General features: G+C 34.8%; 1 protein-coding gene across 5 annotated transcripts in view; it reads left to right on the forward strand.

The window, feature by feature from the left end:
• CSMD3 (CUB and Sushi multiple domains 3) overlaps positions 1–27,151 on the forward strand; it is a 1,245,805-nt gene that overhangs the window by 999,357 nt on the left and 219,297 nt on the right. For all 5 annotated transcript variants that reach the window (XM_082720053.1, XM_082720054.1, XM_082720055.1 and 2 more), the window contains one exon: positions 3,328–3,444. In XM_082720053.1, coding sequence (XP_082576179.1) covers positions 3,328–3,444 — 117 coding nt within the window. The remainder of the gene's footprint in view (positions 1–3,327; positions 3,445–27,151) is intronic.

The raw sequence follows: 27,151 nt of genomic DNA on the forward strand, positions 1-27,151 counted from the left end.
CCTTATTTATATTATCTGCACACTACATAAAATAGTGTGTCACTATAGTATTCAATATAATTTATTATAAACTAGGACATGCTATAAGCACTGACCAGAAGAAACGTAAAATTATTGCTACTAGTCCAAATAACAGAATCTGACGTAGTAATATTTACCCTAAGAACATAGGATTATACTGCAACCTCATATATATTCACCAGTGGTTTAAAAAAAAAACTTCACATTTTTTATATTTATAAATGATATTTTTTAAAAGCTGTCTTAAATGTCCATTATGCAAAATAAAAGGTAAAAAGCAAATTGAGACTGTCAGAGGCATATTAATGTGGGATGCAGAATGTTCACGACTAAGTCACAAAGCTGAACTTGAGGTAGAAGATCTCATTGCTATTCATATTTCCCAAATATAAAAATAAGAATTACTGTCACAGACACTCAAAGTATTGTAATTTTGGAGCACCTTAAAATCAGAAGGTAAGTTCACATAAAACATGCTACTCATTCTTGAATGATTCTCTCATCAGTAGTATTATCAGCGAAATAAAGTTATCAGTGTTGAACTAAGAATGCACCTGACTACTGTAATCTCAAACAATAATAAGTGATGAGAGCAATGCATCTTTGGTTATCATCATCACTGTCAATTTGTTGTTCTGTGGATTTCTAATTTTAGTATGTTTAATTCTAGCTATTACCCTTTTATAGAACATTAAAAGGCAGAACATTCATTAGCCACCCTATGCGATATAAGATACTATTGGGGTTGTATGTATGTGTTTTAAATATATTACTATATTTTAAACTCTGGCCAGGAATCCATCAAAATGTTTACTTTTTCAAATGTCAGGACTCTTCTCGAGTCACCCAACACACCACTGACTGCATCTAGCTCTCTTTAAAAGGAAAATCCAGCATTAACTCCAATACATTTCCAACATATAATTAAATCTATGCAATTCTAGTTTCCTTCAACCCTTTTCTCAGGTCACAGAGAAGTGTCCCTGAAGTTTTCCAAAGCTAATCACTCAACTTTTGTTCTTGATCTTACCTTTTCCTAGACTCTGGGGCTGCCTCTGATTTTCCCTTTGTAATGACTCCTTCCGCCCTGTTAAACAAAACAACAAAAACAAAAACTCAGCTTTCCACCTTTCCCTAACTACTCCTTACATTCTCCTTTAGTTGATGATTAAGGTTCTGATTACTTCTGTATTTCTTTTTTTTTTCTTTTTTTTTTAAGATTTTATTTATTTATTTGAAAGACAGAGATCACAAGTAGGCAGAGAGGCAGGCAGAGAGAGAGAGAGAGGGAAGCAGGCTTCCTGCGGAGCAGGGAGCCCGATGCGGGGCTTGATCCCAGGACCCTGAGATCATGACCCGAGCCAAAGGCAGCAGCCCAAACCACTGAGCCACCCAGGCGCCCCTATATTTCTTTATAGACCACTTATTCTCCTTTTTTTTGTTTTGTTTTGTTTTGTTCTTAAAGATTTTATTTATTTATTTGACAGATAGAGATCACAAGTAGGCAGAGAGGCAGGCAGAGAGAGAGAATGGGGAAGCAGGCTCCCTGCTGAGCAGAGAGCCTGATGTGAGGCTTGATCCCAGGATCCCCAGATCATGACCCCAGCCAAAGGCAGAGGCTTTAACCCACTGAGCCACCCAGGAGCCCCAAGACCTCTTACTCTTTATCCAACTACAATCTAGCTACCATGTCTCTACTTCAAGGGTTAGCAAACTTTTTTTCTGTAAAGGGCCAGATGGTATTGTGGGATTTTGGCCGCATACATCACTGTCACATACTCTTAGTTTTGTTTTGTAACTGTACGAATGTAAAAAACCTCATTCTGAGCTGGATTTGGTTGGCAGGCTGTAGTTTACAGAAAGCTGCTCTAGTTGAAACTGTTGTATTAATGGTACCAAAAATTCCCGTTTTGCTTGCGAGTTCCCTCTGCACAGGTTCGAAGCTGATTAAAGGATATGCTGAAGGAAAGCAAGCTGTTAGCTTTAATATGGATAAAAGCAGAGGAGCTCACACAGTAGGCTTTCTAAGGCCACTACAGGTGTCCTTCAACAATCAGTCATTCTCTCACCAGACTCTCCCTGTCATACTTAACACTGCAGAGGAGCAGACCAGCCAGTGGGCTCTTCAAGCAGAATGGTCCCCATCTGCAGTAAAGGAGAAATTCCCATCCTGTTTTCACCAGTGGGGAATCTCATTCTACCTCTAACTCGGGGGTGGGCGGGGGGATTAGGGGCGGGGCCAGAGGGCCTGCAGTTAGACTGAATCCCTCCTTGAGAAAATCATGGATGGAGGGAAGACCTTGCTCTATGATACTCCAGGTCGCCAAATCCACACAGACTCCTTTTTCATTTATTCCCACTTTGCAACACTTAACGCTGTTAAACACTTTCTTTTAACTTCTTTTTCTCCTTTGGCTTCCAAGACACTATTTTCTCTGTTGCCACCCTCTATCTGATCCTAACCTTGGCGTTCCCCAGACCTCGTCTTCGGCCCTCTTTTTTTCACTTTGCATAGTTTTCTGGGTGACCTCATTCACTTAGAGAATATCAACTATCATCTTTATGTTTTCAATACCTAAATCTGCCTCAGTAGCCCGGGTCTATTTCATAGCCCAGAACTATAAAACCTAATGTAATCCCCTACCTTGGGAACAGCAGAACCGTGGTCTACAAATTTGCCAGAAACATTGGTTTCACCCTCACTTTTTGTAAGAACATAGTACATTTGGGGCTGAGGTAGCAAAAAACAATCTGACTCTGTACACCATCAGCAGTTCTTCTGATTCAAATATAAGTCTTATAAATGGATAAAGGTTATTGAGAGTATTTTACTTAGATGAGCGGGTGAATGTGTTGATGCAGCCGTTCCTGTCCCATGAATAAAAATACTTAATTTGGTGGCAGCATAATCAAGGTTGATTTTGAGTATCGTGTCAAAGCCTGGCAGTGAGTAAAACAGTTTCCCACCTGCATATGTAATTTCTCATCATTATAAAAAAGATGGTTATCTTTACACTTTTACCATAAATGAAAGCAGGGCCAACATTATTACCTCTAGAGATAGTACCATTATGATACTATTATATTAACTTTATTTCTGAGAAGAGTGGATCTGAATACTTAAAATTTTATATGACCACAATTTATTTTTTAAAATATTTGACAATGGTGGATCTTGTTAAAAGATGGAAAGAAGTCCTACACCTTATAGTTCAAAAGCTATACAATTTTATAACAAGAAAATATCCATAGCATGATTTTTTTAAGTTCTTCTAAAAAATATTTTTTGTCATTTTTATTTCCTAGCACCTTGTGGAAGTCGTTCAACAGGTTCAGAAGGCACTGTTCTATCACCAAACTATCCCAAAAATTACAGTGTTGGACATAATTGTGTTTATTCTATAGCAGTTCCAAAGGAGTTTGGTAAGTAACATTCACCTCATCACATAGTATTTCATTCCAGACATGCTTTATTTTCCACTACACGCTATTCAAAAATGTTAGTTTTTAATGAAAATATTCACTATTCATAAAGTGCTTTACTCTGTACTTCTTTATAGATAGTAGCTTTGTAATAATAAAATTTTGAGGTCATTTTACTCAATCTGAATTTACAGTCAAGTACACAGGTGAACAACAATATAAAAATGAAAACAGGATTGTTTTTAATTTTTAAAAATAAGTACATCCAGTAACCTTGCAAGTGCCTTCATGTTGGAATTACATAAAATGGGAAATTACCAGAGCATAAAGCAAAGTGTACTCTGCAAAATATGCATAAAGTCAAATAAAGAACTATTACAATAATGACAAAAGTGTGTACAAAACAATCATATTGTTTTATACTTTTTCAAACACATTTCCAGGAAGAAAAGATTTTGGTTTTAAGTACCTAGTATCTGGGACAGCAACGAATATGAAAAGACAGCAAAGGACATTTCAGCTCCTCTTGTCAAGCTGACAATCTGTTCCGCATTGGCACTGAGAAGACAATGTGTCCTTTGCTGCCTTCACATCTCCCTGATCACAAGTCTTAGAAGTCCCTTACCTAGCTTCTAAAGGTTTTGCATCTAAGATCCAGCTGGATCTCACCCAGGTTAAGCTCTGTTTATGGATGGATAGGCAAAGGAAATTTAGTGAGCAGTAAAGTATGGGAGAGAGGCTGAAAGTTCAGACTTCTGCAATTTAGATTTACAGCATTGTGTTACATGGTAAAGGATTTGCTACAGCTGTAATGAATGTCTCGGTCTGAATGACAAAGGGTTTTAGCAGAAGGACATGGATTTTATCATATCAGGATTTTTGGATCACATTTTGACTTAATGTTTCTGCTGATATATGAAATAAGCTGATGCTTCCAGTCCAATTTCTTATAACCTGATATTACCTGTATATCCTCCTCCTCTCTCTTCTGAAACAAGCCCAAGATCTTCAATGGAGAGAACATTGTCATCAGAAGTGAAGTACTGAACCTTCTGTTTAACCTTGATATAGAACAGTAATGCCAACATTAGCAAGGTGTCTCTTTACAAAATATCTTTGTCCTAGCATATTGATTGGTTAAATCAGAGTTGAGCTCTTTGAGAATAACAGTTTAGGAAGAGAAGCATTGTCTACTTAGAAAGATAAGCATTGTCTACTTAATTGTTTTTATTATTATTTTGCCTTTGGTGCCCCCAAAATAGTCCTTTCCTTGCTAAAAGAGTTTATAGACCCCCAATGCCAGCCATGCATGGTTGCTGACAGAACCCTAGCAATGATGGTCAGGAAGGTTGAATGGTTAGCTCAGTTGTCTTTATAAGCTGTCAATTTTTTTTATTAAATCTATTCTTTGGATATCATGTAGCCAAAAAAATGAGAAAGAAAAATCAGACATTTCCTTTCCTGACACATAGACAGGCTGGTCACAGAAATATATTACAGTGGCCTATGTGTGTTCAAAAAGGGAAGGAAAAAGTATGGATTCAAATAAAAGTAAGGAGTTTCTACAGAATGGACTCTATCGTAGTAACATAATGTAAATTAAATGTAATCATCTTAATGTAAAAAATAATGCAAATAATAATCAGTTGTTTTAATATTAATTTTTAAATACATCTTAGATTATTTGTGGATGAGATCAAATGTACTTTGACTTATTAGTAAAACTGATTTTATTTTTACCAATGTTGCATCATTCTGTTTTTCAACCTACTTATGAAGTCAGACAAACTTGGATTTTAATTTCAGCATGTCACATCTTATAGCTATCTATCTTTGGACAAGTTACATATGCTCTATGAGACTCAGTTTCTTTATTTCTGAAATGGAGCTAATTATGTCTGCAGAGCAGAGTTGTTGGAAAGAGTGAATGAAATTCCATATATAAAATATATCTCACATAGTTCATGCTCATTACAAGGTTAGACATGACAAATCTGGAGTCAGATTTCTGGATTCAAAGCACAATTCATTACTCTTTCTCATTATTAAGTCACATCATTGCCCTGAATTTTACTTTTCTCATCTCTGAAGTAGAGGTGATAAATGTCTACCTCATAGGGTTAGTTTATAATTAAATGATACGATATGTATAAGTGATTGGCAAAATAACACATGAATCAGTCAATACACACAGAGATACAGTTGCACACACATTTATGTTCACATTTGAAGACACTCTACTGCCACTTACCAAAAATAAAATAACCTGAATTAATGGATTTATTAGGGTCTCAAGAGTAACACACATTTCTACTTTGCTTCTTCTTCCTTTCATTCTCATAATTTCGCTCTGTTGCCATTGCTTTATGACTTTTTGGTATCACTTCTTAATATATTATTTTTCACTTTTTTTTGTCACTTGTCTCAAATTATAATCTTATTCTGTATCTTTTATATGCTGACACACCTAGAATTTTACTTTTACTCACTTAGCATAATATATGTCAAATACACTCAATTCATTCATTGAAATTTCATTTTTTTAATGAAGTTTAATGTTCTACAGTTGTTAAATAAGGAGAAAATCACATGTAATCAACAGCACACATAAAATCCCTTAACTCACCCATGATGATCATCTACCTAGTTTTGCATAGGCCATATAGTCTCTGAATAATTCTAACAGAACATTTTTCCTCTAATGTCAGAACAGGTAACAGTGTCTTTAGATAATGCCAGATGAGCTACCTTGATTTTTTATAGGTCATGCGCTACCAAATTGTTTTCATTTATTTATTTTTGCCCAATGTAGAATTGAATTCATATCAGGTAAATGTGAACATAATATGACCCTACTTTACTGATTGATTGAATGAATATTTATCTGTCAGTCAATTCCTATCTTTCAGTATTTTTGGATAAGAAAATTGCCAATTCCTAATGCCTTCACGAGCATCACTGGAATTCATTGAACTTCCGATATTAGGGTCAGTTTGGTGATATTCATTCTGCAGGATTATGGTTGTTCTATATATGTAGAACTAGAATAATTCTGGATCATTGAATAACATTTATTCATGTTAACAATTAAGCTATTTCATTTGGATTTGGTGATTAAAAACTATACTACCTTTTTATTAATAAAATATGTTTTATTTTTCCTTCATTTTTCAATTTTTAATTATAGTTGTTTCCCTTTTATGGTTTGATTGTTTAAGTCTTCATGCAATACATTATTCTGAAGTACCAAAACATGCAAAGCATATTTTCAATTTTGAATTTGATATAGATAAGATGCTTTAGAATGTGGGACAACTATTGACACTGTTAGAGGAAAAATATTGTTGTTAATATGTATTTTTACCTAGAACATAGCAGCCAAAATCAAGTTATAGAGAGGGTAGAATTATAGAATTTGGAGAATAAATGTTGTGGACTTCTATTTTAACAATTCTGGCTAAGAAAAAACAGAAGGAGCTAGGTCAGCAGTAAGGTAGGGTACAAGTCAGAGGCTAATGTCTGTGTTTGTTTTCTCTTAGGATGAAAATTAATGGAGTTCTTATTTTATAGAAAGCCCAAGAGAAAAACACAATAGAAGGACAAAATTAAATATTTTAGATAGACTAATTGTTAAACCAAGATGCATGAAGTAATTTAAGGAGATGGGATTTAAAAAAAATACTGAAGGACCTCTTTATAATTCAGAAGAAATGATTCATAGCTAATAACATAAAACCTAAATTAGTTTCACAAAGAATATTACTTTTTGAAATGATCATCCCTTTCCAGGTTTCCAACCTCACTTCCCTTCTGTCACCCATTCCTCACAACCCAGGATTATGTATAAAAGAGAATGTATTAGTGGCAGACGGCTACCATAACAAAATCACAAACTCAGTGACTAAACCATAGACATTTATTCTCTCAGTTCTGGAGGCTAGATCTCTGAAATCAAGTTATCCGTAGTGCCACACTCCCTCTGAAAGCCCTGGGGAGAATCTTTCTTTACTTCTTCAGAGCCCCTGGTGTCTTTCAACAACCCTTGACCTTCTGTGGCTTATAGCTGCATCACTCTGATTTCTGACTCTGTCTTCACAAGACCTTTGCCCTGTGTGTGTGTCTCTTCTGTTTCTGCATGTATCTTTGTCCTCTTTCCTTATAATGACACCTGTTGTTGGATTTAGGGCACACCCTAATCCAATATGATTTCATATTAATATTTAATTCTACAAAGACCCTATTTCCAAATACAATGACTTTCTGAGCTCTTGGGTAGATACAAATTTGGCAGATGTTGGGCTTGGGGGGAACAACACTACTCAACTCACTACAGAGGATGGACTATATTACCACAGTTTTTATGTAGAAAACCTTAAAAAAATTACTCTCTAATGCATGTAATAAATATTAGCTCTGTAGAATGCAAACTGACATTTAGATTTCTTGGAGAATTCCAACGTGCAAATCACCTTGAGTATATCTAGTCTGTGGTGACTTAATCTTCTGTTTGGCATCCCAGACAGTTTCACCTCCTAAAAGGCCCACCTTGAATGTATATTTATTAAGGTACAAAGCTAACTCTGCCCCCAAGACTAGCTTCCAAATGTAGAAACTTAGAAGTATGCCTGAAAACTTTTGTCAGGTTTTTCTTCTTCATTTTCCCAATCAGTCTGTCCGCTCTTTATCTTGTGCTATCAGTGCATTCTGCTTGCATAGGTTTCAAAGTAATGAATTCCTAAATCACACGAACTTGTCAGACTGGTCTACTCTGTACAAGGGGCACAGACAGTTACTAAAATCTTTTGTGTATTGCTGGAGGGAGTTTTTGTTTTGTTTTAAATCATTGACATCATGTTGAATTTTTCTCCTACTTTCACATATTTTATATTTGTTTCTTATTCACAACCATTATTTTTCCTATTTTTCATTGTAGTATTTTTCCTCAACGTTAATTTAGAAACATTTTTTCCTTTGATGTTGCCTACAATATGGGTGATAGCTGTGGGGTTCTTTGGTTTGCTTTTTTCTCAGACTTTACCATAATATTATAGTATAAGCACTGATAATGATTAGATAAAGAATATTTCATTAATTCTTATTATTATATTCATTAAATTTAGTATTTCTTTTCCATCTTACAGATTTAGGTATTTACATAATGATTGTTAAATACAATTTATTTTGCATACCCTATTTTTCACAATACTGTTTTTACTGTTGGTCTATAAAATGTAGCACTTAAAAATTTAAGTCTTCTTAGAATTTAGAAAGAAAAAAGCAAAAACAGTAGATTGAAACTAAGATGTGCACACATGCACATCTATATCACCCACTATATGGAGATAGATAGATAAGATAGATAGATATACCCAGATAGTGTTTTTTTTTATTCTTGTGGGTATCTGTACTTTTTAGTATGGACTACTGTAGTTTTGAACCGCAGGTAGAAAGTTAACTATTGTCATCTTGTGTGTTAAAACTAGTAGACGTTCTTTTACTCTTGTGTATATTCTCCTTTAAAATTCAGACACATACCTGACCATTTGTCTTTTGATCTTATATCTCGGTGGTTTTCAATGATCTATTTTACTCAGCATCCCTTACATAATTTATGTTGTCATTACCTAGCTTTATACTTAATTCAGTAATTTATTGCCACTAATTTTCCCCAAATTGTAGTGACAAATTGTTTTGAGATTATTTTTGTATGCTCATTAGGTCAGTAAATCATGTCATTGGCATTCTGTTTTTCCTGGAGTGAAGTTTTCAGTAATGAATGAACTCTTCCAGTCAATAAAGGTTTTTTATATTCTACTTTTAAACTCTATGACACTTCATTTTTTAACAGTGCATCAAAATCAATGATTACTGTTTTGTAAATATTGAATTTACTTATCTAACAATGACAAATGTTCACAAAATGTGTGTTTATTCAGAATGTATATTTACTATTTATCATTATTATGTTAGATATAGAACAGTTGAAAAGCGTTCTCTCTTTTTAAAAATGAATGGTTCTATAATGTCAATATGAAGAAATGTGTATGTTAATTTTGTGCCTATAAGGAAGGAAACACTTATTTTTAAGCCCAACATTTTAGAGGAAGGAAAGTGTCATTATTATATGTATCCATATTTATATAATTCAATTCTTTGGGTACTATTTATATAATTAGACAAAGCTGTGTTTGGTTACCAGCTAGACCAGGATCCCCCATCCAAATCTGGTTTGGATGTCAAGACTTATGACACCACACATGCACTAAAAAGTATGAAAAGATATATTACTCATATAATGAGACTTTCTGGGAAGAGCAGGGCACAATCCAAAACTGAATTCAGTCAGATCCAGAACTGCTTAAGGAAACAAAGCTAACTGGCTTTGGGCTTTATTGCCATGCTGAAGTGAAAGTTCCTACACACTGGCCAGAGTTTATGCAGTTTGAAATTCCCATTTTTTCTGAAGAAGAGAGTACCCCAGGTTTCTTATTAGCTTGCCCCAGATAGGAAAGGAGTATGACTTGAAACTTGCCAATAATTAAGCTTCAGAAATGGATCAGACTTATCACAATTCACTCTTGGTGTTTGACTGATAATTGAAATGTATCATATTTTAATTTGTCTAAGCCACAGTGTCAATTTATATGGCTTGCATTCAGAGATAGGTAAGGGAAACAAAATTTCCATTGAATGTCTTGTTGCAGGACTCAGCATTTTGAATTGTGAGAAGTGAAATGATTGTGTTGACCACTCAATAACAACTAGAACTCTGAAAAGGCTAAGGAGTGTCTTGATGAAGCCTTAATACTGTGGCCTTATTATAGGTAGAGATAGGTGTTGCACTGATTTGTATTTGGAATATGTCTGAGATAAGATTCCCAGAAATTTTTACTCTGTAAGGGGCAACCTTGGACCACATGTTCAGACAATTGACAGTGGTCCAAGGGTCTAAAACACATTCAGCTGGGGCCGTTCATTGACCAGGGCATCTAGTATAAGAATGTCCAAAGTTTGGGCAGTTGCACTGATCGTTGAGTCTTTTATCAGGGTGTGTTGGTTAAAGTATTAAAAACAGCAGCTTTCCAGGGTGTTCAATAATGTCAATGATCTTGGTTTTACTTTTTGTAAGGTGTACAGATTCCCTTTGTTTTTCACTCAGTTTGATCCCAAAAAGTTACTTAGGTAGCTAAGAGGTTCAGAAGAGGAACCTCTGCAAAAGCATGGAATCTGGTAAGGAACTAAAAACCAGAAAAGCCACACCTTCATGCAGGTAGGGTAGGCAATAAGGTCTATGTTTAGCTCTAATATGTAGCTATCGTTTCTCTTTTAAGCAAGGAGGGCTTAGTGACCATACCGAACTTGCAGGGTACACTTCCTTAACCCAAGGCACAATGGGCAGCTGAATGTACAGAGCTATAGATGCAGAAACTTCAAGAGCCTCTGTTTCCAAGAGATTCCAGTGTGCAGCATTGCTACTGTAATGGCATATGACATGGAGTTTAGAGGGGAATCTTCTTGTACCAGAAGTTTAAGGGCAACTTCTGGCTATCGTGGGTGGTCCAGAGACTCCAAGAGTTATGAAAGGATGTTGGTAAAGTCACTAGAGTAACAGAATCTCTGAGGAACGGCACCTGTTCTATTTCAATTTGGAAATAGTCTAGAGACATTTTTTTTAGATGGCCCCATTCAAGGTAGACCGCTTTACTAGTCACAGCATTCATGGGCTTAAGTGAAATTATAAATTTAGAATATATTGCCTTAAAATCCAAAAATTCCTAGAAGATTGTTTAGCAGGTTTCAACAGTATGGTGCCATGAAGGTCAATATTTCTTTCTTGAGACACCTGGCTGGCTCAGCTGGTGGAATGTGTGACCCTTGATTTCAGAGCTGTGCGTTCAAGCCCCACATTGGGTGTAGAGATTACATAAAAATAAAATCTTTAAAAGAAGTTTATTTCTAATGGTGTCAGGAATGGAGTGACTTCTGTCTGACCAAGTCATTTGTAGGATTTTAACTGAGGTGACAGGGCCCTCTGTTATGTATGGGAAAATGAAAACTTCCCTTTTTGTGAGCTCCTTATATTTGTATGTCTTAAATGATTGTGGCAAATGCATCTCCATGAAGGAAGATGTCATCAGTAGGATATCATTACCTCTGCTCCTCAATAAACTTGGGCACGCTTATAATTTTGCTTACAAAGATATGTGCATTGGCCAAGCTATTGAAGACCTCATGGGTAGTCAGGGAGAGATGTCCCTTCAAAGTTGAAGTCAAAAAGTGTTATACACCATCATAGCTGAAAGACAACTGTAACTGAGAGTCTGTGGAAATTGGTATTAAACAACATATGAGCCAAATAAATAATAGCAAAATATTTACCAGCTGGTGATTGGATGGAGCCAGTAATTTGAATAATAGTAATTATGGAGCCCTTAAGAGGTGGAATCAGATGAACACTCCTTCTCTAAATAAGTCTTGTAGTGTGTTCCAATCTTTGAAAACTTTGTTTGAACTTCTATTGAGCCATATTAACCATTTTAATTATGGAGAAATGTCCATGGTGTCTCAATTTGTCAAACTTTCAGTAAATGCCAAAGACATAATTTAACTTAGTACATTTTTGGTTGGAGTTTCCATGCCCGCTCTGGGATATTTAGACAGGGCCATAATTCTGATGATTAAGATAAGGCATACTTCTTTGTTCACTATTTTATATTTCATAGCTCCTTTATATTATAGGGTGTGCCTAAGTTCATTAGCTCTAAACTTATTGAAATCCCCAGGAATAGCTATAATTTGAGCCTCCATAATGATATAAGGCCATGAAGGTTTGCCAGTTGGTACATCTCAGGCAGATATTAAAGTTATTCAAAATCTGTGTTGTAGAGGCACAAAAGATAATTAGAAACATTTTATATTTTCACTTTAAAAAGTCTTGTATTAAATTTTGGATTTCTAATTGGGTCAAACTGTGGATCTCTTTTTCATTTTTTTGTTTCTTCCTCACCTTGTATTTACTTTGTTTGTTTAGTTGTTAACAAAATATAGTTTGGAGGAGGGGGAATCTCCTCTTATATTCGTAAAATCCTTTGTCTAGAAAGTGTCAGATCTATAACATGAGGGCTAGGGGCTTCCGTTTAACAATTGTTTCCTTATAGGATTTAAGGATCCAGAATTAAATAGAGTTTTAATTAAGTCTTTAATTTTCCCATATAGATGCCATAAGTGTGTGTGTGTTTGTTTGTTTGTTTGTTTGTTTCTTTATAAGACTACGGATCAGCATCTTACAAAGAAACCTGGGCATCAGTAATAGCAAAATCATTTTCATGGAATCTTTGTGAGCCAACTACTTCTAGGAGTGTAGACCTCAGCATGCTACATGATAACTGTTCTTCCAGACAACGGGCCACCCAAAAGTCCTATATATTGTACATGGTATCAGAACTTTTCCTGAGAATTCTATGGAAGAAGGACCAATGCATGGCTGAGACACAAAACCAACAGTCATAGCATAAAACTATTCCTCTGAACTTTGCACTAGTCACAGCTTATGCTGTAATCAAGACATACAATTCCACATGAGGCATACAGAAAGGATCATGCTTGACACAACCCAAGGTTGGTACTGTGGTATTGTGGTAACTTTAAGGAGTAAACTTTTAGTAACTCGTGTTACTAAATGTCAAAAATTTCTTATGTAGGTTGATTAAATCTATGATAAAAACTCTATAGAACTCAGCAAATACAACACAAAGCAGCACAGCTGAAAATGCAAGATTGCTAGCAGGTAAAAGAGCCAGTTACTAAAGCAAAGCAAGAAAAATGGTCAGTCCTGTTTCTCATCACCTGGACACCTCCTCACTACATCTGTTGTAGAGCTTACTCTACTCTTGGTTTGGATTTTGAAATAGACAACACCACACAAACAATACGGGAACGTGAACATTTTTAATTAGTCACATAATGAGGCTTTCTGGGAAGAAATGAGCAGGCTCCGAAACAGGTCCAAAGTGGCATGAGACAGCAGGGAAGGGAGAGAAGCTTTGAAATTCTATCCAAATAAGTTGGTAGTGGTGTGAGTGTTCCTGTGTTCATGTCAGTGCTTAAGTGGGCTCAACTTCCCTCTATTGCCAAAGGAAGGAGAACTCAGGCATTCTAATCAGCTTGCTCAGATATGTGGCTGAGGATGAAGAGAAGCAGTGGGGGTTGAAATCTGTCAGCAGTCAGATATCAAAACATGCCCTTGGTCCCTTTAATACAAGGTGTAATTTATAAAGCTACAATTTATAAGTTGCATAATATCATATCTTAAATATATTGATATATATAACTTCCTATTGCCATTATATTATCTTTCCACTTAAAAAAATTATTTCCTTTCAGCCTCTAAGAAAATGAGTATAGTATATTCTAGAATTTTATTAGCTGATTTCTTAAAATAACTGTCAAATGATCTCAGGTCATTATGATAGATGTATATTTGAATTCATTATGAAATGGATATCACTGTTGATGTTTTAAATTTCTCTAATTTTTAAAAATCAACTATAGGAAATTAATGATGCTTAATAATTCAGAAGAAAACTTTAAAAAATGTTGTGCAGAAACATCAGTCTAGACAACTTACAATAATTTGTTTAAATAGTGATTATGATGTTTCACTGTAACAGTATTTTTCCCATCCATATTCACTTTTATTTTTTTGTTGTATTTTACCAAGTTGATAAGTTCAATGGCTGCCCCATCGAGCTATTTAATACCAGTTGTCCTCAGATTGCTGAAGTTTATTTTGAATTAAAGTTCAAAGTCATAAGTCAGTGATGGTAACAATAATAAACTAAAGAGAAGATTGAACAGTTGTTGTGGAATACTGGGAAAAAAAAATTGAACTGGGAGTTCACAGCTCTGGATTGTGGTCTTTTATCTACCTCTAATTGGCCATGTGACCTTGAGTAAGTTATTTAAGCTTTCTGTACCTCACTTTTTTATGTATAAGATGAAAAGTTTTGGGGCACCTGGATGGCTCAGTGGGTTAAAGCCTTTGCCTTCAGCTCAGATCATGATCCCAGGTCCTGGAATGGAGCCCCACATCAGGCTCTCTGCTCAGCAGGGAGCCTGCTTAATCCTCTCTCTCTGCCTGCCTCTCTACCTACTTGTGATCTCTGTGAAATAAATAAATAAATAAATAGATAGATAGATAGATAGATAGATAGATGAAAAGCTTTGACTCAATGGTCTGGGACGTCCCCACTTTTATATATATAAAATTATGTATAGGATGTGTGGGTGGCTCAATTGATTAAATGTCTGCCTTCAGCTGGAATCATGATCCCAGGGTCCTAGGATCGAGTCCCACATCTAGCTAGTTGCTTGGTGAGGTGGCTGCTTCTCCCTCTGCCTGCTGCTCCCTCTGCTTTGTGCTCACTCTCTCTCTTTTTCTCTCTAATAAATAAATAAAATTTAAATACACACACACACACACACACACATGCAATTTACTTTTGAATCGAAGAGTATGCTATTAGTGGTTAGTGAAGTAAAATATAGGAAAGTCCTACCAAACTTTTTGATAACTCAAGAGTCTGATCTTAGAATTACATGAATTTATGTGATTTTAGTTAATTCCAAAAATGACTAAGAATTTAGTATAAATTCTGAATCTTTTATGTTCCTGAAAAAGTAAAGTAAGTTGTGTAACAGCATTATGCTACATTCTCCTTTTTAAGTTTTCTTTCTTTTTCTTTCCTGATTTTTAATGCATCAGAATATCCTCAGTCATCTTTACCTTTAAAATTCCATAAGTATTTCTGAAGGAACTTCTCATTTTTCAGGCACTAGAAAAGTTAGAAAATTATTTTCTACTCTACTATAATAGTTATACTTAGGTACAAAATAAGTCCTTGGGTAAACTCAAATATTCATATACAAGGAGAAATCTTTACCTACAGACTTTTACTATAAAATTGATGGTTTCCCCTCCAGAACTCGGTATGGGAAAATATTTGAATTAATGAAAAGGAAAAAAAAGCACAATTCTCTATATGTATTCATAACTTTTTCTGGAAAAGTTCTTATGGAGAAGTCGTTAAACAAAGTCGTTTTTAGTGTTTCATTATTCTGTCATGCAGAATCACATTTGTAATATCTCACACTATGACAGATGAAAGCTAGAAGATAAATGATTCACAAAAACACACAGCATGCCACAGGCAGAGCCTTTTGTAAACATGGAATACCCATCATTTTTGCCACTCTCCCACTGATATTTCAGGATGGTATAATGATGTCTTTTGTTTAACACTGCAATCCAGTGCTGATTACAGCTAAAATAGAATTTTTTCTCTGTTTTGGTGACTTATGATTTAATTTTTCTGTTTTAGACCCATCAAAATAGTCAGAATTTTTAAGCAGTTCATTTATTTGAAAACTCAGTAAGTTGTATTTCAAATAAGTGAAAGGATAGATGGTGTTTATTTTGTGGTCAGTGTACAAATACGTGGTGCACATCACCCATGACAGAAATGTGGTTCCAGGCTGTGAGTTAAAGGAATTTAACTAGGATTCTCTTACAGTTCATATAAACTCTTAATATATCAACCTCGCTAATTTTGCTGAATAGGTAAAACTCCAAAAAAGACGTGTAACTAAAATATTTTCCAAATTCACAAAAGCTGTTATCGACTGAAAAAACAAGCTACAGAGTTTTCATCTGTCATATCGCTTCCCATAGCAAACTTGCATATAATGTATTTTTTAATCCTGGTATGATGTTTATTTTATATCAACAGATGTTGCCAATTAAAATCCAAGTTAAAAGCGTTGATTTGGGGGCGCTGGGTGGCTCACTCTTTTAAGCATCTGACTCTTGGTTTCGGCTCAGGTCATGATCTTAGGGTCAAAAGATCAAGCCTTGCGTCAGGCTCCACATTCAGCCTAGCGTCTCCTTGCGATTGTCCTTCTCTCTCTGCCCTTCCCCCTACTTGTGCCCCTCTCTTTCTCTCTCTCAAATGAATAAACAAAGTATTTAAAAAGATAGTAAAAGTAAAAGTATTGATTTCATGGTAGATGAGTTAAATGAGAGCAGGATGCAGACATAGTAAGGAAAGGCACTACAGTGCTTAACTCAAAGTTCACATTCTTGAAAGCAGTAAATTCTACAGTGTTTAAAATTCAGGGTGGTCTGAACAAAATTCATCTGTGCAATGAATATAATTTTCAATCTAATATGTTTGGAGTGTTTAGAGGTATGGGAACTTAATGACTTACTATCCCTTTTTCTTATCCTTTTGCTTTTCTCCACCATCTCTAAATTCAGAGAAATACACTACTATTAATTCTAACCACATTGTGGGTAGAGACCTATCTTATATCGCTCATAAGTGATAATTATTCTGTAATCATATCAACTATCTATTTAAACAGTGTGTACACACTCAGCCTTGAGCTAGAATCTGAGTTTATAGGTTATATAAACAATGGTTCTTGCCCTTCAGGAGATCATAAGAAAGGTATTAGACAAAGGAACAGTTTATTTAAGAAAGATTATGGAAACTGCTATAATAGATGTTTGTGAGGATGCTAAGGAAAAACAGAGGAACACCTAAGGCAGACTGATGGCAGGTTTGGGAGATGGGGGTCACAGTGTCAGAAGCATTTACCTGATGAAATAGTGTGTGGCCTGAGTCTTGGAGAATGTGCAATTGTTAGTCTCTCGAAGAACAATATTCCAGGCAGACAGAACAACACAGGCAAAGGCATAGATATATGGTACATGGTTTCTGAAAGGAACTACATATTTTTCTCTCTGGTTAGAGAGCAGAGCACCGCTCAGAAACTAATATGCTTGAAACCAGAGAAGCAGACAGAGACCAGATTATGGAAGGCTTTGTATGCCATGTTTAAATCAATTCAAAAATGCTTATTGAGTTCCCACTGCTTCAGAGAGACATTTTCTAGGCTGAGGATATCTGATGCCCAATGAAACAGAAATGCTTAATTGGTCTCATTAGCATATACTCTACTTTTGTAGTGGGGCAATCTAGGGATAATATTCATCTGGTACATGCTGGCACAGCCATTTTACTTGTTAGAATTGAAATATTTCCCTGCTGTTGCCCGCCTCCTGAACAATCCCACATTTCTCTGGCCACTGAGCACTTTTCCCTGGTCCTTTCCCTAGAAACTGAAGGAGTAATACACAGCCTAATATCAATTCTGCCTGCGCTGTGCCTGTGTCATATTGATTAAATAGTTTGAGAGTCCTCCTGTAAATATAACTGAATATACTTAAACATATATAAACACACTCACACATGTATGCACACACACACACACACACACAACTGTGACCCCAAATTCTGCTTGTAGAGGTGAACAGTGAAAAAAGCAAACAAAGTAACTAACTAACTAACTAACTAACTAACAAAAACAAACAAAAACAAACTAACCCAAAACAGAAAGATCCAATTTGGATTAGGGAGATTAGTGAAGATTGCAATATTTTGTGAGGGAAGGGTAAGCCCCGGGTAAAATGCATCACGCATGCTTTAGGAACTACTGAAGCTGTTTAAGCAGAAAAATAACAACTTGGTGAATATTTTAGGTTTGTCATTTTGGCAGGGGAGATAGGCTGTCTGAGAGGCACAGGTAAGAAACAAGGAAAAGGCTAGTTTAGACAGTGGGAGAAAGGAGGAAATTGTAGGGAGTATGAGAGATGAATAAAAAATGTATAGTAGAGGGGCACCTGGGTGGCTCAGTGGGTTAAAGCCTCTCCCTTTGGCTCAGGTCATGATCCCAGGGTCCTGGGATCAAGCCCCGCATCTGGCTCTCTGCTCAGCGGGGAGACTGCTTCCTCCTCTCTCTCTGCCTGCCTCTCTGACTACTTGTGATCTCTGTCTGTCAAATAAATAAATAAAGTATTTAAGAAAAAAATGTATAGAAGAGTTAATATTCTTGAGTAATTCATGGTCTAGACAGGGATCGATCGAAATAGATAAATAAGTAGAAAGGACAGTGATATCACACAGGCAATGAGACCTTTGGTCTCTCCTGATTTCTGAACATGAGCCTAATCCAAACTCTGATCATAAGCTTTACAGGTTCCAAAATTCAGTGTCGTCAAACTTTAGGAGATTGGTTCACATTGATTCCCACTCTCCAAGCCCAGAGGAGACAATTTATAAAACACAATGCCAATTACCAGTTTATTGTGAAAGAATATCCAGCAAACTTATCAGTCCTGGACATTTGCCTAAGACCCTTCATATTGGTGAATGATTTTACTCCGCAGACAAATGAATACAATTGATGGGAAATTTATATCGCCCTACTAAAGCTGGAAGAAATATTCTTCCCTACACTAGAGAAAAGAATTTCTTTCTTTAGAATTTATTACATCAGACTTTCCAAAAGTATCAGAAGGCAACATTAATACATCGGGGAGAAGGTTAGGCAGAAAACCTGAAAAAAGTTTGGGTTAAAGAAGTTTGAAAATCTTTTTGATTTATTTCCTCCAAGCCTTTTCAGAGCACTTAATATGTCAATGTGATGTCATCCACGTGTACATACATGTGATTGTGTATGTATATACATTCATTCTTATATATTTGTTTGGGCATTTTTTTTAAGTTACAGCCCCCAAAATACTGAATTCAGGTGTAAGCTCTTTGTGGTCAGAAGTTATATTTTGTATGTTATTGAAATGGGAGAACTGATAACTTTTGGCACATTAAAAAGAGAGAGAGAGAGAGATTATGGGAATGATAAGACTAAAAAAGTAATCAAGTAACCCTTACACTGAACAAGGATGACACATTGTTATATTTTTCCCAGACTTTTATCTACCATATTTAGTAATCAGAAGATTAGTATACTCATGTTTCAGTCAACTAAGTGCCTACTCAGTTGATAACCCCATTTTAATATTCATAAAATTAGGCTACACCTATTTTCTTAAGGAAACTCTTAGAATTGATTATTTTTGCAAACAGCAACTCACATTATGTCATTGCTCTAACTTATTTTACAGACCTGCCTTTGGCTGCCAATTAAAAAAATTTTAAGACATAGGCATTATAAGTAGTAAACCTCATACAAAAAAAGTCATAACTGTTTATATTATAAAAATAACATTTGTTAAGTTGAAGATGAATTTTTGAAGTTATAAAATTGTTTTTATTATCCGTGTCATTACCTGTTTTTGGATTGTTTGGAAGTAGTGAGCCTGTACAATTTCGTTGAGGATTTCTAGTTTAAACTGAGATTCTCGGGGTGCCTGAGTGATTCAGTGGGTTAATCCTCTGCCTTCAGTTCAGGTCATGATCTCCAGGTCCTGGGATCGAGCCCCACGTCAGGCTCTCTGCTCAGTGGGGAGCTGCTTCCCCGTACTCTCTCTCTGCCTGCCTCTCTGCCTACTTGTGATCTCCCTCTCTGTCAAATAAATAAAAAATTAAACGAATTAATTAATTAAAAAAAACAAAAACCTGAGATTCTCAAGAGGCATAATGCTGTTAGAAACCCATAGCATGTTCTGTGACCCATATTTCCTGCTCAAATATTTTAGTAAATTTTGTGGCAAAGTATTCTGTGAAGCTTTTGTGTGATATAATGTAAAATGTTACAAATCCACATGGTTAAGAAATGAGATGTCCCATTTTATCTAGAGTGTTATCTAAATATCTAAAGTTTAAAAAATGCCAGCAGTGTAATGATGGAGAGTTTGGGAACAGGGAAGAGGTAAGGCGGAGCTGGGGAAAGGTTAAGATGTAGCATTTGGCCCTATAGTATCTACTGAGATAAATCCTCATTCCTATTTGATCGGTGCCTGTACAGAATCTGCTGCTTCATCCTTTTCATCATGGCTACCAAGTACCTCCTTCTGATTCTCCCAAGATGCATCTGAATGCCTAGATGCGCAAGACTTTGTCCAGGGTTGATGATGACTTAAATTTCTCCCAAGAACAGAGACCCAAGTACCTCCTTATCTCCCTAAAAGATGCCTCTTGGTGTTTGGTGTGGAGAGGACTGTGTACATTCACTTTGGACACTCATTTTCCAAGCTTGTCCCCACTATCTCCTCTCTTCCTTTCCAGGATAGGAAAGCTCTATCCAGGATGTTGGTGGCACAGGAGGAATCCGGCAAAGGAATAAGTTCATCTACCTAGCCAGTCATATTTCCAAATATTTTTTATTTTGATGATTATACTTTATTTTTGAAGTACAAAAGATGTGGCTCTGACCATTGTTTCTATTCTGTCATGTCATCCACTCCCCTATGGTATAGTAGAAAGACTAGAATTAGAATTCTGTATGAGAAAAGGCTGCAAGGTGTAAAGTTCTGTGGGTGTAGGGAGAAAACATCAATAAATCTCTTAAAATAGCTCCTGCATTTTATAAATCAATTTGAAATAGAGAGTTATGTATGATTTTAGTTTTGCTTATAATTTCTCAAGAACACATTTGTTTTATATTTTATAATTAACTATTGGGTTAATCTTTGTATCTTTTTTCTTTTTTTGAGATTGTATGTATTTATCTGAGAGAGTGAGAGAGAGACAGCACACAGGAGCGGGGAGGAGGGACAAAGAGAAAAGGAGACTCCCTCCTGAGCAGGGGGCCTGACTCTGGGCTCCTCCTTGTGATCACGATCTGAGCCTGAAGCAGATACTTAACTGACGGAGCCCCCCAGGCATCCCTTTTTTTTCTTTAAAATGATTTTTTTTTTTTAACATCATCTTCTGAGCTTGCTTTCATGTTTAATGAGGGTTTGTGTTTAGATATATCCTAAAACATATCCTCTGATGTCAGAGGAAAAACTTGGTAGCAATATGAACTGGTTTTCAGGTTTTTATCATTTTTGTTTGTTTGTTTGTTTGTTTGTTGTTTAAAGTAATCTCTATGCCCAACAGGGGCTCGAACTCATGACCTCAAATGATTAAGAGCAGCGTGAAACATGCTCTACCAGCTGAGCCAGCCAGGTGCCCTTGGGTTCCAGCTTTATCACCACTGTGACCTCAGGCAAATCATTTATCTTCTCTGATATAATCTCCTATAAAATAGAGAAAATTACCTCGGCCCTCTAACCTAATCCATAAGATGACTATCAACATAAAACAAGAAACATGTGCATACAGACATGCTCATGTTGTAAAGTGTAGGAGCCCTCCCCCCCAAAAGGTTAGTAATAATCTTTTCAGTGTTTTGTTTTTTCTCACTGATTAATTTTAAGAAGTATAATAATTCAAAAACTCTACTTTAAATATATTTTTTAGTATGAACAAGTATTTGGTTCCACTTATTTTCTTCAGATAATAGACTCTCCTCCACCCCAGAAAGTACATGCATGTTTTATTAATAGTATTTGTTCCACAGAACAATTTGTCTCTACTCAGTGTTGATTGATTGCGCTGAGAAGAAACTCTGTACCAGAATCCTTTATTGAACAAACCCTGAGTTCCACAGACAGTGGATTCGTAGGTCTATCTGCTGATCACCCTCACTGATTCACCAAATTCATCTAAGATTTACCAGGTTGTTTGCCCTCCATTTTTGCTGATTTCTGCTGTAGTCATTCTGTGGATTTCCTATTTGAAGCATGAAGTCCACATTCACAGTTCTCACCTACTTACAAAGCTTATCGTGAGACATTCTCTTCTAGGTCCCCACCACCCATTTTTTACATAACATTTAAAACATGATCATCCTCCATATTTTTCTGCTATAAAATTGTGGTTTATATTTACCTAGGAAATGACATGATATCTAGAATTTATTTCCAAATAATCTCAGGAGCTGGGGCTGGTGTGGTTTTTATAGATAAAACTAGACTAGTCATGAGTAGATAATTTAAATTTTTCAGTACAAAAAAATGTTTATAAAAATCAATTGATCTTTTACCAGTATTATTTGTAGAAATAATAATGGGATACACAACTATATATACCTTTTATATTTTTAATCCCCAACATGTATCACTAAGATTTGATAGAAAATAGTCTGGGATCATTTTCGCACTGAGGCAGCCCACTGTGTGATGTTCTGTTAGTTTCTTATTTTCTCATTCCTTAGATTTCCTTGGATTTGAATGGGTGAGATATGTTTCCAGAGACTAACAGACCAAGTGCTACCTTTATCAATCAGTTAACAAGCTATGTGAAAGCTGGATGAGTTACTTATCATTTCTGGGTCTCAGCAGATTCCTCATCTCTAAGATGAGGGAACTGAAAAAAATTTTCTTTTCTTTTTTGTTAAGAAAGCTGCATGCCCAGCATGAAGCCCAGTGTGGGGCTTGAACTCAGGACCCTGAGATCAGAACCTGAGCTGAGATCAAAAGTCAGATGCTTATGAATGAACCACCCAGGCCCTGCCCCCCCATTTCTATTTTTTACTGTAAATTTCTTTAGTTTTTATTATTTCTTGACCTATTTATTGTGTTCCATTTCTCTGACTATTCTGCATTTTTGTTGTAGTTCTGCCATTCACTTGCTGGTTACTTTGGTCAAGTTACTTACTCATATTTCTTTATTGGAGGAAATAAATAATCCAGCCGAATGGCTTGCTAGCTAGAAACAAGAAATAATTTATTTAGAACATTTATCATAGTTCATGGCATGTACTAAATTCTGTTAATTTTAACTAATATTTGTAGTAACATCACTTCTTTTAGGCAATTTTTTTCTTTTTAACAGCATTTTTTTTTCTATTCACTGTATTTCATGGATCATGGCTCAGAAGACAAGAAATACAATGCTGTGAAATATTTTAGGAAGTACATTTTTAAAATTTGTTGCAGTGATAGAAGTAACCAAATAATAGTTAATGAAAAATAAGGTAACATACACAAAATCATTTATCTATGTAGAGTATTACCTGAGCGGCATATGTTTTTTGTTCACAATGATGTTCTGGTAAATAAAGGCTTATATTTGATTTTAATTGGTTGAATCTCTCTATGTTCAAGTGAACTGACTCATTCATTTAAATGATGATATGGCCAAAGCAGCCATGTCCTAGTAGAATATAGAATGATATTAGATGTTCATAGATGAGTTGTTTGAGCTCTCAAACCAGTAATTAAAGAAAAAAAAATGTATTATTTAAATAAGCAACATATGGGTACCATAATTACCAGATAATCAATTGCTAAGTGAAAATACTGAAAATAGTTTCTCTAAGAGTTAAAGTGGTCATTAAAAATTCCTCAGAATAATCAGCAAAATCTCGCCTTTCCACCTAGTATTGCACATCTTTGATGAATGATAGTTATATGTATTGGATTATGTAGTCATTTCTATGTTTAAGAAATTTTCAAGAAATCTTAATCACAACAATTTTGGTAGCTTAGAAAACATGGTTTCATTTTTGCCTACTCTTAATTTCTTAAACGGTATTCATACATTTTTAGAAATGATCTTTCATACTTTTAAAATAACTATGTTTTCACATCAGCTTTTTTATTCTTCAATTAAAGATCCTCATGTTTTTAAGAAGCTATGAGTGTGTTGGTATGATGTACATATTTTAAATTTGTCTCCGAACAACTTATTAAAAACTTGAACCTAGCATGGAAGAATAATATTTCCAAAAACACTAGATATGGGTTCATTTAATAACTTCTCATTCTTTTATATCCAACGTCAATTTTGTAGTTTGCAAAGATTTAAACAGTGTAACATAAGGAAGTCGAGGATAAGCTGTATTATCTCACTTTCCTTTTACCTGAGAATCTTGCAAGCTTTATGGCACTGTGGTCTGGCAGATTGTATATAAACAGATCATAAATCACAGCTGGGGAGGATTTCAGTCACTGGTTCCGTGGCGGAAATGTAAGCCAAATGAGCAGATGCCTTGGGGAAAATTTGTATCTAACCAAGATAATAAATTATTCCAAGCTTTGTTTAAAAAAAAAATTTTAAATAATGTCTTTATACTCAATAAGACAGAAACACCATTGAAATCTAAATTTAACAATTTAACTTTGGAAAGACTATAAATAATTATTAATTTGATTTGCAAACAGTATTAAAAAGCCATATAATTAATTAAACAAACTGAAAAAAGAAAGTACACTTAAAAAAGAGTAACTTTACCTTTAAATCACATTGAATGTTTTCTGAAACCTTTAAGAATAATACTTTTAAGTCTTTAAAAAGATGTATTTTGACTTATTTTTAAATATTTTATATTGTAGGAAAAAGAAAATAGAAAACACAAAGAAAGATCTTATTTTAAACCACCCATGACTCTACTATTTAGAGATACTTAAATATTTAAGCCTTTTTCTTTCTAGTAATTTATGTGAGATTTAATGAAATTGTAAACATAAAATATGTATTATTTTCTACCCCCTTTTTTTGGCCAACTTTGTTTTTCCTTATGCTATTAAATATTTCTCAACATCATGATTTTTAATAAGTTGCATGATATTTATTCCATCACCAAGGTTTATTTAACCATTTCTATAAGCCTGGACATTCAGATTGTCTCTCCACCCCCACTTTCTTTTTACCTTTACAAATATTGTTAGAATAAACACATTTCCCAGAAGAGGAATTGCTAAGTCAGAGGGCATGAACGTTTGAAGCTCCTGATGATACATATTTCTAAATTGCTTCCCAGAAAGGTTTAGTCAATTGCAATCCCACCAGAAAGTATAAGAAATTGCCTACCTCATTGAACTTAATTGCTCTTTTGAAGCAAAGTTTATGCCGTTCATGTGATTCAGGCTGGTCAACTACAAATTCAAAAGCATTTCCTATAATTACAGGAAAAAGATGTTCAATAGGAGCCTCATGGGATGCTCATATCCGGAACTCATTGAGTTCAGTCCTCAGCTTTGCTGTTTCCAAACCAAGGTTTCACAAGTTCTCTAGGGACTCACGGTCTTCAACCATACTTACAAGATACTGACTTATAAGTCAGATGACATTTTGTTAATTTTCACAAAAGAATGTATGGGCCAAATAGACTAGAACACTAATTTTAGCAAGCCAGTACACTCTCTCTCTGAATGCACGTCTTGAATCTGAAGATTATTTTTTAGTACAGAATCCTTTTACAAAATAATTCAATGATAATAAGTTGTAGCTTCAAACTATGACAACCTAAACCATGCTGTTTTGCTGTAGGTTATATCCTCACGTTGCCTGACCCACAAGTAATTGCTCTTTAACTTTCATTGGTTATCACCTTTCGCTTATAACATCTTAGTTCGGGTGTCTGTCAGTTTGTAAGGCTATATTATATCAATTTTCATTAGGTTGGTATTTTGAAATCATTGTGCTCTCATCCACAAAATTATTTAAAGTGATTATAGCTCGTTGTTTACAACCATCCACCTTCTTCAGGCTGTTGTTTTGTTTTATTTTATTCCTTATCACCTTCCTACTCCAGAAGTGAAATTTTTAAAGCTTCCGTATTCTAGTGTTTCAAACTATATGTGGTATGCACTGTTCTGTATACTAACGACAATGTAAGAAAATGCAATTAGTCTTATATTTTGATGATCTGGTTACTAAATTTGCAGGCAGTCTAATGTATAAATCTAGCTTTCATTTTTAATAGACATAGGACACCATATAATTTCTTAACCTCTACAGGCCTCAGATTCCTCACCTATAAGATGAAGATAATACTCTTATAGAGTTATTAGGAGAATTCCCCACATAAAGTAATTATATACTAGTACCAGGATGTAAAAAATGCTCAGTAAATTACATATACAGCATATATTCACATCTATCTATATATATGTTGTATATGTAATTTATCTCTTCTCAACTTACAAAATATATTCTTAGTCATGTTAAGAGTGTATGACTAGTGAAGTGTATAAACCTGGCAATTCACAGACCTGTACCCCTGGGGATAAAAATATATTATATGTTTATAAAAAATAAAAAAAATTAAAACCTCAAAAAAAAAAAAAGAGTGTATTACTAATTGGATAAATCTGGAGAACTTCCTTTTAGAACTTCAGAAAAAAAGTGAAGATGTCTACAAGCCTTACTATGTACTTTTATTTTAGAAAAGTCATAAAATATGAGACAGGTATATGGATATTGAACAGAAAGTGGCAGAATATCATTACTTGCAATTGATACAATTCCATATTAGAAAATTGAAAGAAATCAAATGAAGCTTTTAAAAGGTAATAAAACTGACTGAATAAAAGATAAATATGCATTGGCTTTTCTATATAACAGTAATAACTCGGAAGAAATATAGTTAAAATAGTTTAGTACTCACATGGATTCCTAAGAAACTTCTGAGTAAAAAATTTCCAAACTCTGAGTCATTAAGCTTTTTATAAAGCTAAATTCTAAGGCTCAAATGCTAATGAATTAATTACAGCATGTTATATGATTAGATTTTACTTTTTCAAAGAATGCTGATTAAATGTCTTAAAGGAGATTTCAGTATAGATTAAGAGATAAAATATATCATCCATATAACTGATGGAAAGTGATGAACACCTTTAAAAAATACCATATAGTATATAATGGAAACTAAAAAACATGGGAGATATTGGACTGGGATTTGAATGGCTTATAATATCTTCCAATCATCAGAGGAATCTAGAAAGTTAGTTTTTTTTTTTTAAGTGTTTTAGGTCGGGAAATTTAATAAGTTTACTTATTAATAAATTTAATAAGTTTACCAAAAAGTAAGATTTCCCCCCCCCCCAAGAGAAAATTGACAAGACTAGTGT

Source organism: Mustela nivalis, assembly GCF_964662115.1.
Source record: "Mustela nivalis genome assembly, chromosome: 2".
Lineage (NCBI taxonomy): Eukaryota > Metazoa > Chordata > Mammalia > Carnivora > Mustelidae > Mustela > Mustela nivalis.